Consider the following 11,321-nt stretch of genomic DNA (forward strand, 5'->3'; position numbering starts at 1 on the left):
TGTGTCAGAACTTCCGGCCAGCGCCCCACGTTCAGCGGCCTGCACATCCCGACAAGCCTAGCGTCCCTGGCGACACAGCAGTCAAACACTGCGCCTAGTGGACAGCTTTGCGATGATTGTGTAACATTCCGGAAAGTACAGGGGCCGGGCTGTCCCTGGCAGTAAAGACATCTGTACCCCAATCCCGCTGGGACTGCACTTCCCCGGTTCACGCCGTCAGCCAACCCTCAGCGACCACTGTCAGGAGTTCCCAGCATGCCTTGTAGTCGCATGTGAGTCCCAGCTTCATTGTCCTCCTCTCCTGAGATCCCCAGACGGAGGGTTCCGGGATGGCAAGCGGTCCAACTATCCCAGTTTTGTTTCTTACCCCAGCCCTGGCCTTCCCGGGTTTCCCTTCTCCCCCTAGTGTTCTGCTGGTCGGTAGGCATGAGCTTCTGTTCTCATTCCTTATAGCAGAGCCTTTGCTTCTTAGCCTCCCAAATGAGGATTCAGAAAACTCAACTGTTATGAGACACAGCTCTGTTTCAGGATGTAGCATTTACAGCACTAAGTAGATGCCTGCAGAGTTTTAATCATTAATTGAGTCTGACCTCTGAAGAAGCATTTCCTGTCTCGAGCCCTTTGCACGTGTAGTCCTTTTTATCTGGCGTGCTTTTCCTTCAAAATCAAGATCCAAAGATTCTGGAGAAGCCTTCCCTGGCCTCGTGGGGAGAAGAGAATCAGTTACCACCTCCTTTGGGTACTCACAGGCAAAATTTAATTGGTTGTGCCTGTTTTTCCTGTGGTCTACGTTTTCCCTCATGTCGGTGGCCCAATCACACTAGGAGTCACACTGATGTGCAAATGTGTGCATTTTAATTTCAAAACAATGTCTAATATGTTGCAGGGTTGTCCAGGGGTCCAGTCCCAAAAGAGGAAAAAAGATACCGGGCCTGTCCCATTTCCAGTGCCAGCTGTCAGTGGCAACTGAGGCCTTGTGGGGTGAGTATCTTCTGGAGGTAGCAGAGGCCTTTCCAGAGGGGAGCCAGGCAGCTAAGGGCAAGCATTGGGAGGACTCCATTTCTGCCTTGGGGAATCCTCGGATGTTGGAGATTGGCACCTGCCACCAGGGCTTGGCCTCTGTCCCTGGTGTCCCAATGTGCATGCCCAAGGGTACTGCATAGGAGCTCAGGATCCTTTCCCAGTGAGCCAAGACATGTCGCCAGTCCTGTAGGAATGAGGGAAGGAGGGATCAGAAGAGAAGAGAGCAGGTTCCCCACTCTGGGCACCATGAACAGCTGACTCTTGAAGACAGCTGAGTGATTGATTGTTCTGTGTCAGATCCTGGCGCCCAGCAGAGATATTTATTGGTGGGGGGAGTAGATCATTTATTAGAGGCTTTGGGCTGAGATGGGAAAGGCTCAGAATGGTCAACAGGAAGAATACAGAATACACGTACTTGCTGTGTAGCATAAACAGCCTTTCCGAAGGCAAGAAGAAAAGAACAGAAGGCCAGGGAAAGAGAATGTCATTCATCATGCCTATTCTTGGTCCTCTGTTGTTTTCAACTGAAAGCCTACCCCCTGTCCTGTGGCTGCCAGCCCCCCAGTGGCTTTTGGGCTTTCTCTAATCCCCGAGAGTTCTCTGTAAACAGTCTGTCATTGGCACCATGCTGGGAAAAGGGTAGTGGTCATTATCCTCCAAGACCCAGGCAACCACCCCAACATCTCTGTGTAGGGTATACTCAGGCACACCAGCAGGCATGTTTCCCCATCTAGTTTCTGCCAGGATTAGCACAACTTCCACAAGGTGTTCAGGCCTAGTGATCACCCAAGCAGTGGGCCTTGACTCCTTCCCAACAGCACTGGCTCTGCCTTGGGGCACACACCCCTTTCCCTTCTGTTGTGGTAATCCCATATCACAAACCTCCCAGACTACAGTTCATGCTCCATGCTACTCTGTAACTCTGGAAACTTCAGACTGATGGGAACCAAGAAGGAGGGGAAGAGCAGACCCTGGAAGACTGTGGGGTGGCTGGCTTCATGGCAGCTTCAGCCAGTTCTTCAGGGGACTTCCTCCCCCACCCAAAACTTCCCACATCCACACTCACTCCACCTCCCGCTTCCGGATGGCACGGCCAGAGGCCAACACCTCAGCCACCTTGGATACGATGGGATCATAGTTCATGCTAGCCACAGCAATGACCTCGTCGCCTCTGCAGAAACAGGGTAGCTGAGACTAAAGACTGCCCACTGACATTGTTTTCTTTTCTTTTTTTGTATTTAAGGGAAGGGTCTACAGGATGTTCAGGGTCTCACTACTAGAACAGACTCGTAGTGATCCGCCTGTTTACAGCTTCCCAAGAGCTGGGATTACAGTTGCACCACCATGCCCAGTCTTATTGCCATCTCAGTGCACCCTTGGGGCAGGGCCGGCATGGCAGGCCTGGGGATTGAACCCTGGGCCCCTGGGCCTGCTTGCAGGTGCTTTAATCTGCTGAGCTATTTGGCCAGCCCTGACATTGTTTCTTGAAGACCCTGATACACTCCTGTCTACCTCAGGCTCAGGGAAATATTTTGCTCTGGGTAGAAATACACTAAGCACTCAGCCCTCTCTTTGTCCCAGCACAGGCTTCAGCTGGGTAGCTCCAGCTCTCAGCAGAGTTCAGGCTGGGCCTGTTCTGGCATCACCAGCGTCTACTGATACGACTTTCCAAGAGCTGTTCAGAAGATACACTGACTCCCTTGGACCCAGTGCTTGGCAGGTATCACTGCCACCTCCTCACCTTCCCTTCTGCCCAGCTACCTCCCTTTGCACTTGGCCTGCCTTTTGGTAAGGCCCTCTCCTCAGAAAGAGAGCTTTTCTGGAATGACTCTTCCTTCACCACTGAGATCTGATTGTCCCTCCACCCCAAACCCCACCATTCTCACTTGGTATAAAAAGCCACAAACTTCAGTTCTTCCAGGTCCCCCTGGATAATGACATCATCAAAGCCTTCTCCATAACCTGTGGGCAGGGCAGGCAGGTGGTGCCCAAATAAGACACAGAAGAGCTAGAGACTTCACAGGCTCCCCACCCTGTGCCCTCTTAACTTCTCTCTGGACAGGCTACCTGGTACCTTATTTCTTTTAAGTAATCCCTAGCCAAATGAATTCTTAGTTGCTTGTTCCTAGTGCAGTCTTGGCCCCACCTCTAAGGTCCTTCACCCCCCTCAGCCATCAAGCCCCACCCCGAGTGCTCAAGAACCCGCCCCCCTAGGCTAGTAGGTTACCCGCATAGCGCAGGCTCTTGCCAAACATGGCAGTCCACAGGTAGGGCACTGTGCTGATCTCTGCCTCCTGTGCCAGCATGTTCTGGGCCGCAACACGCCCTATGGAACACAGACAGTGAGAACTCTGGCCCCCACCATTTCCACATTGCCTACCCCACTGTTCTAGGGACCTCTGCCAGGTGTAGCTAATTCCTGGATTCCCAGGAGATTCAGAGGTGCACTGTGGCTCAGCCCACAGCCCATCTGCAGGAGTGCTCCTTTGGAAAATTTCAGTGCTAGTTGGGGTTCAGCAGTTCTCTACTTCACTATTTCAGCTTTGCACACAGAGAACTAATCTGACATGAGATTTGAAAAGAGAGGAGAATTCAGCCCAAGGGGCAAGGAAGCAGAAATGACAACCACATGCTGGCTTCCAGGAGAATATCATGGGTGGGTTCTCAGTGCCTATAAGGCTTCACTAGACCCCCATACTTAGGTATACGTGAGAATCCCTTGGACTATCAGAGTTAAATCCTAAATCATATTTGCAGCTCACTGAGAAGTAACCTTTGGTTCTTTACATTCTAGGAGTAACTTTACACTTGGGCAGAAATGGACTTAAACCAAAACTGGTACCAGGAGTGGGATTTCAGAGTGGATCTTCAGATAGGCAACAAGGCAGAAGAAAAGAAAGGAGGTAGTGTATGTGAGCATGTGTATAGGTGTGTGTGTGTACCAGGTGGAGAGTCCTGTGGTTGTTTTTATGAGGTTCTGAGGTGGCTAACTTTACTGTTATCTGCTGCTTAGGAGTCCGGGTTCATACCAGGTGCAGTGGCTAAGACTTGGGAAGTTTGGTGACCACCAAATACAGGGAGTAGACAGCTGTTCCACAGAAAGCACAATGTTCCCACAAATCCCAGCCTCAATAGTTGCCTCCAGAAGACTATATCAGGCAAGTGAGGTTCACAGAGACAATCAAGGGGCTCAAGGGAGACAGAAGCACTGTGTGGGAAGCTGACCTACTAAATCCTTCTCCCTCTCCAGGGTAACTGTACAAGTTGATTAGGAATTCTGAGGAATCTGTCCTGTGGCTAAAAGAAAAGGTGAGACTTATGGAAAGACTAACTGGGATCGGACAGTTGTGCCTGGCTAAGCAGAATCTGCAGGGGGTACTAGAGAAAGGTCTCTATCTCCAGGGATGACTCAGAAGATTCACTCTGTGCACTGGCACCTGGACGAGGCTGGCCATATTGGCCACTACAGAGCCTTGAACACCTAACATAGTATTCAGGACCTTACACTAGCAACTGAGACATGACCAGGGAAGGCTGAGTCTCTGGGGCTGAACCGACCTTAGGGCTGACATACCCTGGACATGAGCCATCTGCCAGTGTGGGATGTTCACTTTCCGATTGTTCCTCCAGGCAAGGGGAAAGGTGACAGCATCACCAGCTGCAAACACACCTGGGACATTGGTCTGCATCATCTGTGGAGAAAATGCCAAGGCTCCATGAGCAGGACAGGTAGCTGACCTGGACCTTGAGTCATCTGCAGCCCAGCACCCTTCCTGCCCCCTGTAGTCCCACCTTGTTGACTGGGATGAAGCCACGAGAATCCAGACCAATGCCACTCTGCTTTAGGAAGCCTGTGGCAGGCACGGCACCTAACAGAACAAAAGTCACCACGTCCACACCATGGATCCTGCTTCTGCCTCAGTGCTTTTGGTGCCCTACATTCTTCACCTGCTGGACCTGATCTACACTGTCCTGGCCTCCCACACTGGTGCCTTCACTCATCCTGTTGCTTCTCCCTGCACCTCCACCAACTCCCATGCTTCCCCCTAGGCCTCCCCCAGGTATCCCCTCCTCCAAGAAGTACTTCATGAACCCCCCTGGTGGGAGCCATCATACCATGCCTCTCAAAACCCTGTACAGCCACTTCCTGGCTTTGACTCAGCACCCCAAACTGCCACTTCACCTGGGACCAATTAGAGGCTGGTCTGTATCCTTCAGGCCACAGAGGGCAGGGCAGTAGTGGGCTAAGCTGGGTATGCATTTCCCAATGATCCTGTAAAGTAGGTGTCGTTTGCATCCCCATTTTTTAGGTGTGGAAACTGAGACTCTGGGAGGGGAAGGGACTAATCCAAGTTCACTTGTGAGCATGTGCAGATGCCTCTGCTCATTCACACACCCACTCACCAATGCCCACCACGCAGACATCAGCCCGCACAACTTTGCTGCTCTTCAGCACAACTTCCTTCAGCTGTGGGGAATGGGTGGGTTGGGTGATCAGAGGAACCCCAACGGGCCCGGCACAGGGGACAGAAAGCGGCAGGGAGAGGAAGGAGAGGGGCCCACCTTTCCCTCCTGGGCCCGAAGCTCTGACACCTCTGTCTGCATGTAGAACTTCACCCGGTTGTTCTCAAACATCTGTTCAGGCAGGTTGGTGAATGGATGGTAGGTAAAGGCCCAGCCAGGTGCTAGGCTGGATGCCCCAGATTCCGAGGAGTGCTAGGGGCTGGGGCAGGCTCACCTTCATGAGGGCACGACCCACACGCTCCCCCAGGAACCTCCTGAATGGTGTCTCTTCCAGCTCCACTACGGACACTGAGTGGGCCTTCTCAGTCAGATAGGCAGCCACCTCCATCCCTGAGGTCATGGGCAAGGGTGGCAGGGCTGGCAGCCTGCACCTTTCAGGACTGGCATACCCTAGGACTGGCTACAGCAGCCTGATCACCATCCCCACTGCCCCTCTTGCTCACCCAGGAAGCCGGCTCCCACAACAACTGCGTTTCGGCCCCGGGCCAGCCTCACCACACGGTTGGCATCCTCAGGAGTCCGGATGGTGAACACATTCTCCACTTCTTTTCCTTTGCAGCTCAGGTTTTTAGGGCTGAGACAGGGTACATCAGTGAGGCCTTCTCATCCTAATGGCACTCTACCCAGTGTCCAGTGAGGGCAGGAGACACCCACCCACCTGCTCCCAGGGGCCAGCAGTAGCTTGCTGTACTCTAGCTTGAAGCCATCCTTGAACACGACCTTCTTGTTTCTCACATCCACTGTGACCACCTGCAATCCCCAAGGGACAATGTGTGGGCCTGGGCATGCATCTGGCCTTCACACTCACTTCCAGATCCTATAGTAGGCCCGGAGCCCAACCAGGTTTTTGAGCAGTTCCCATAGGAACTGCATTCTTTAATAAGCTACAGACATCACCTGCTTCTTAAAGCCCTCTGTGCCCAAATACCACCAGGCTCTCCTGTCCCAGCACTAATCAGATCACCTATCTCCCTGCACTCTGGGGCCCTGAGTATGTCTACAGCCCAGTGCTCCCTCCCAGGCACAGGCATTGTGGGTGGAAAGGGCAGAGCACCTCCCCCACCACCCCTAGGAAGCCAAGTGGCTTTGCCCTTCATAATGTCCACTAACCCTTTCCCTGGCCTGCTTCCCACCCATAATCTCGTACCTGGGCCTCGGTGAGCACCTCGATGCCATAGGCCCGGAAGAACTCCTTGGGCCTCAGGGCCAGCTGTTCAGGCTGCGCATCCAGAGACTGCAAGACACACCCAACTTGATATAGGGCTATTTGGCCACTTCCATTTTACAGAAGAGGACACAGGACCAAGGGAGGGTGAGGCCAGCTCTAGGTCACTAGGGGCTATAGGACAGAGATCAACCAGTCTAGATTTTTGGGGGGCACTACAGATGGTCCTGGTATACGTGGAAAGGGGAGCTGGTGAGACATTCCCTCTAAGAAGTGATAACAAGCTTCCAAGTGCCCTGACAGAGACCAGAGGGATCAGGATCCAGAGTTGCCCTGCACCAACTTTCCCCTGCCTGTTTCCCCCTTGCCCAACCCCTACCTTGCTAAGCTTTGGCCGGTCATAGGGGAGATGCCTGTCCAGTGTGCACAGGACGATCCGGTCTGAGAAACCTTCCTGCCGCAGTGTCTCCGCACACACCAGGCCAGCAGCACCTGAAGGGAGGTGCCATAGGCCAGGGCCCCCCGACTTCTGTCCTACCCCCTAAACCACACAGTAACCCTCAGGATCCTGGTACCTACCTGCCCCCACAATGAGCACGTTGGTACTGCCACTGTGTCCAGCACTTGGAGAGATACACTTGGCCATCACTTTAGTCCTTCGCTGCAGCTGCAGGGCCTGGGTGGAGGGAGGGTCCTGCTGCTTCAGCTAGCCTCACATCTGCCATGCAGCCCTTTACTCTGCTTCCTAGCCACACATGCCAGGCTTCCTTCCATTATGCCACTATGCCCTCCCACCTGTGCCTAAGCCCTGAGCCACTCCTTCACCTGCTTGCTGGCGCGGACATACACTTTCTCCTTTTCAATCTTCACCTGCAAGGCAAGTGCTGTTCAAGACCAGTTTCAGGATCTTCCAGCCCCTGACTATACCACTAGGCTCAAGCTACACTGTACTCTCAGCCCCACCTGGAACTTGTGCAGGCTGTCCAGGCCTGGGAAGTCCTCCAGGTCCCCAGTACTGATGTTGAAGCAGGCACCATGCCAGGGGCAGCGTACACGGCCTCGGGACAGCACGCCTGAAAGAGGGTGGTGCTAGGATGAACCACCAGCAAGGGGTCCTCCCAAAGGACTCATGTTCCAGCACCTCCTGGTCCTCTCCTCAGCCCAGGAGACCCACTGATACATGAGGACTCTGGCTAAGGGATGAGTGAAATTGACTTGGGAGACAGATGGCACAGGGCCAAGCTCTCTCCTGGAGGTCCTGCCACACCTGCCCACCCACTCCATGTGCACTCTAATGTCTCACCTTTTACCAGAGGTGCGCCATAGTGAGGGCACTTGTGGCCCAGGGCGTGGAATTCCCCATTGTCCTTCACCAGCAACACCTTCCCCCAGCCCAGCTCCACTTCCCGCATCCTGGGGAGGGGCTGCACTCAGAGGTCAAGCCAGACAAGTCACATCAGCCTGGGTCACCTCTTCCCAGAGTCCAGCCTTCTGAAGAGTAGGCCCAGACCCACAGAAGCCACAAAGACTGTGACCCTTTGGCCACACCTAGCCCTCCCCCGCCCTCCCCCGGATCACCTGCTCCTCCATAGCCTCTGCTATGCCGCCCACCCACCCTCTGATCCTCCCTCCCAGCCCAGAACCCACTGGCCATTCTCTAGGTCCTTGATATGGCAGACGGCAGCCTCCACGCAGTCCTGAGGGCCAGGATAAGAGTGAGGGGCTGGCAGGCGCTCCTCGGTGTGGAAGTGGCGGGCTGTGCCATTGCCCTGGTAGGCCCGGGGGCTGCCCTTTCCGCTGGCAGACAGTTCATCCTTGCCCCGCTCCTTCTCGGGCAGCACCACCTCAATCTTGAACTCCACTGTGGGCAAGGCCATGCCATGAGCCCCTAGCTTAGCCCATTCCCTCCCATCCCACAAGCTGGGGGCAGAGGCCATCCCCTCTGAGTGCTGAGATGCTCAGCCCTGCCCTACCCTGCCCTGTCATTTCCCCAGAGTCCTGTACACCCTGTACAAAGAGGTAGAAGCAGCTGCACAATTGTGCATGCTTGTAAGCCCAGCCCTAAGGGAGGCTGAGGCAGAATGACCAGAGAGTCTGAGTCCAGCCTGGGCAACTTAGCCAGAGTCCATCTGAAAATAAGAAATAAAAAGCACTGGATGTATAGCTCAGTGCAAAGGGCCTGAGTTAATTCCTGATATCAAAAACAAGACAAAACAAAACAACAACAAAAATCATGAAAAACATATGCAGAGATGTTATATAGCTCAATGGTAGAACACTTTTATGGCATGTACAAGGCTCGGAATTTGATCTTCAGCACAAAAGGGAGGGGCACAAGTCACTTCTTAAAATAGCTATTCTCTGTATCGTTCCAATTTTAGTATATGTATATTTACATATAAATACATAGTATATATGTATTTTAGTATATTTCAGTATACGCCAAAGCGAGCACAAAATAGCCATTCTCAAAAGGCATGGTAAGGCACACCTGTGAGCCTAGCACCTGGGAGACTGAGACAGGAGGATTTCTGTGAGTTTTAGGCTAACCTGGACTACATAGTGAGGCCTTGCCTCAAAGTACCCCCTTTCCTCCAAAATAGCTATTCTCACCACTTTGAGATTCATTTATTGTTTGCTGAACCCTGGTGTTTTGGTGTCTTCATGTGCAGGTGTCTGAAGGCCACTGGAGGAGCATGTGGATAGCAAGAAGGGTGTAGGGCTCCCATAGCCCTTTTCTTTTATTGTATTTTCCCTTCTTTTTTCTTTCCTCTTTCTTCTTCCCTCCCTCCCTCTCTTTTTTTCTTTCTTTCTAGTGCCAGAGATTGAGCTAGAGCTTTTACATGTCCAGCACACACACCCACATATACCTTTTTTTGGGGGGGTGCTAGGGATTGAACTCAGCACCTTGTGCTTGCCAGGCAGGCATGTAAGCCACTGAACTATCACCCAGTACTGCCCCCCTTCTTGAAGACAAGATCTCAATAAATTGCCCACACTGGGCTTGAACTTGCAATCCTCTAGAGCCCTAGAATTACAGGCTTGCACCACTTTGCCTGGCTTGTCATTTTCTTTCTGTACTTCTCCACATTTTCCAAATTCCCTACAATGTGCCTGGGGTATTTTTCTAATTAGAAAGGAACAATAAACAGAATTTTTAGCAGTGATAATCCGGCCTCCTGGGTGCTGCAGCAGAGAGGAGACTGAGGAGGTGGTGGCTAAGCTCCTGGCACAGCATGGGCCCATGTGGGAGCAGCTCTGCCTCTTGATTCCCAAGGGACAGGAGCCTCCAGACCTGCCCTGGATTCACCTCTCAGCCCCTCCACCTCAGACCAGCTGCTCCAGAAACAAAGAGCTGAACAACCTGCTGGTTCAGGCCTCCTGGCCTTGGCCTGTGCCCATGCTTAGCCTGGGCTGCCATCCTTCTAGCCCTTGAGCTTCTGCTAACTGCTCTCCATCCTCACATACACTACTCCTGTATCTCCTCTCCTGGCTGCAGGGCCCTTACAGGTCCCCCCTTTCATCTCCCCTAGCCCAGCCAGACCCCACCCTACCTGGGTGTCCCAGCCTCTAGCTGAGGGAGGTTGTCCTGTCTGGTAGGGGTTTTCCCTCCACTTTCCATACTTTATGTAATAGCGTTAGGTTGTTTTTGGAAGAATTAAAAAGGAAAATACTTTAGATTCAGCTGACATCAGCAGTGAGCACTGTGGGGGCCCAGAGAACAGCCTGGCGGGGTACCAGATGACGGCCGAGTGGGCTGTTCTCATCCACCACCTCCTTCCAGAAGGCTCCAAGGCACACTGACTGATGCAGTCCAACAGAAAGCCACCAATTCAGGAGCAGCAGCAGAAAGGTGGGGGGAGAAGAGGGTCTTTGCTTGTCCACAAAACAGATCAACTCAGCTGCCCCACCTGAGCCCCTATGGGCCTCAAGATGCCTTAGTCATCAAGTGGAGAGGCCCGGCTAGGGGTGCAGCTCAGTGAGAAGGGACATGCATAGCATGCCCAAGACCTTGCGTTCATTCCCAGTATCATCCCCCACTCCCAGAAAAAAAGGAGCAGGGTCTACCTATTTGGTGATGATGAATATTAAAGGAGATATCTAACCCAGAGTAGAAGTTCAATAGATGAAATTGGGTTGTAGTGTTATTTGGGGTCATTTGTTAGTTTTGGATGCTGGGAATTGAAGCCAAGGCCTCTTTGCATGCTAACCACTACCATTACGCTACACCCACAACCTGGTAGAAGTGTTTTATCAATTAGCTGTGAGCCTCCTAGCAGCCATGGCAGAGAGGGAAAGCCATTAAGTAGCACACACACCCTGCTGGTGGTACTGGGCCTTTGCACTGAGCTAATCTTTATTCAGCCCTTTTTTATTTTATATTTTAAGACAGGATCTCACTAAGACACTTAAGTTACTCAGCCTTGGCTCAAAGTTGCAATTTTCCTGCCTCAGTTTCCCAGAGTGCTGGTATCAGGGATAATCACCCCATTGTATACATGCAAACATGGAGGGTTAGAGAGGTGTGGTCCCTCATCTTAGACTACACAGCTAGGAAGGGGTGCAGCTAGATTCAGGCTCAAGAACACAGGTTATTGGGCAGGAGCTA

The 11,321-nt window shown here is 52.6% G+C and overlaps 1 protein-coding gene and 1 long non-coding RNA gene across 3 annotated transcripts in view; one reads left to right on the forward strand and one right to left on the reverse strand.

Moving 5' to 3' along the window:
* Window positions 1-33: 33 nt before the first annotated feature.
* Window positions 34-4,734, forward strand: LOC111815787. The gene is made up of 3 exons (XR_002820428.1): window positions 34-272; window positions 887-981; window positions 4,654-4,734. It is a non-coding gene; the product is annotated as an uncharacterized LOC111815787 (long non-coding RNA).
* Aifm3 (apoptosis inducing factor, mitochondria associated 3) overlaps window positions 839-11,321 on the reverse strand; it is a 14,467-nt gene continuing 3,984 nt past the window's right edge. Inside the window, exons 2-19 of one of the 2 annotated variants that reach the window (XM_023711855.1) lie at window positions 8,360-8,573; window positions 8,016-8,125; window positions 7,676-7,785; window positions 7,538-7,582; window positions 7,292-7,388; window positions 7,092-7,204; window positions 6,695-6,781; window positions 6,206-6,297; window positions 5,991-6,121; window positions 5,762-5,877; window positions 5,587-5,658; window positions 5,428-5,491; window positions 4,816-4,892; window positions 4,598-4,715; window positions 3,251-3,349; window positions 2,910-2,985; window positions 2,090-2,194; window positions 839-1,207 (exon numbers count right to left, since the gene is read on the reverse strand). In XM_023711855.1, the coding sequence (XP_023567623.1) occupies window positions 1,168-1,207; window positions 2,090-2,194; window positions 2,910-2,985; window positions 3,251-3,349; window positions 4,598-4,715; window positions 4,816-4,892; window positions 5,428-5,491; window positions 5,587-5,658; window positions 5,762-5,877; window positions 5,991-6,121; window positions 6,206-6,297; window positions 6,695-6,781; window positions 7,092-7,204; window positions 7,292-7,388; window positions 7,538-7,582; window positions 7,676-7,785; window positions 8,016-8,125; window positions 8,360-8,573 (1,766 nt within the window). In that variant the 3' untranslated portion in view covers window positions 839-1,167. The remainder of the gene's footprint in view (window positions 1,208-2,089; window positions 2,195-2,909; window positions 2,986-3,250; window positions 3,350-4,597; window positions 4,716-4,815; window positions 4,893-5,427; window positions 5,492-5,586; window positions 5,659-5,761; window positions 5,878-5,990; window positions 6,122-6,205; window positions 6,298-6,694; window positions 6,782-7,091; window positions 7,205-7,291; window positions 7,389-7,537; window positions 7,583-7,675; window positions 7,786-8,015; window positions 8,126-8,359; window positions 8,574-11,321) is intronic. The other variant, XM_023711854.1, reaches the window with a different exon arrangement.

The sequence above is a fragment of the Octodon degus genome, unplaced genomic scaffold, assembly GCF_000260255.1.
Source record: "Octodon degus isolate 3935 unplaced genomic scaffold, OctDeg1.0 scaffold00021, whole genome shotgun sequence".
NCBI lineage: Eukaryota > Metazoa > Chordata > Mammalia > Rodentia > Octodontidae > Octodon > Octodon degus.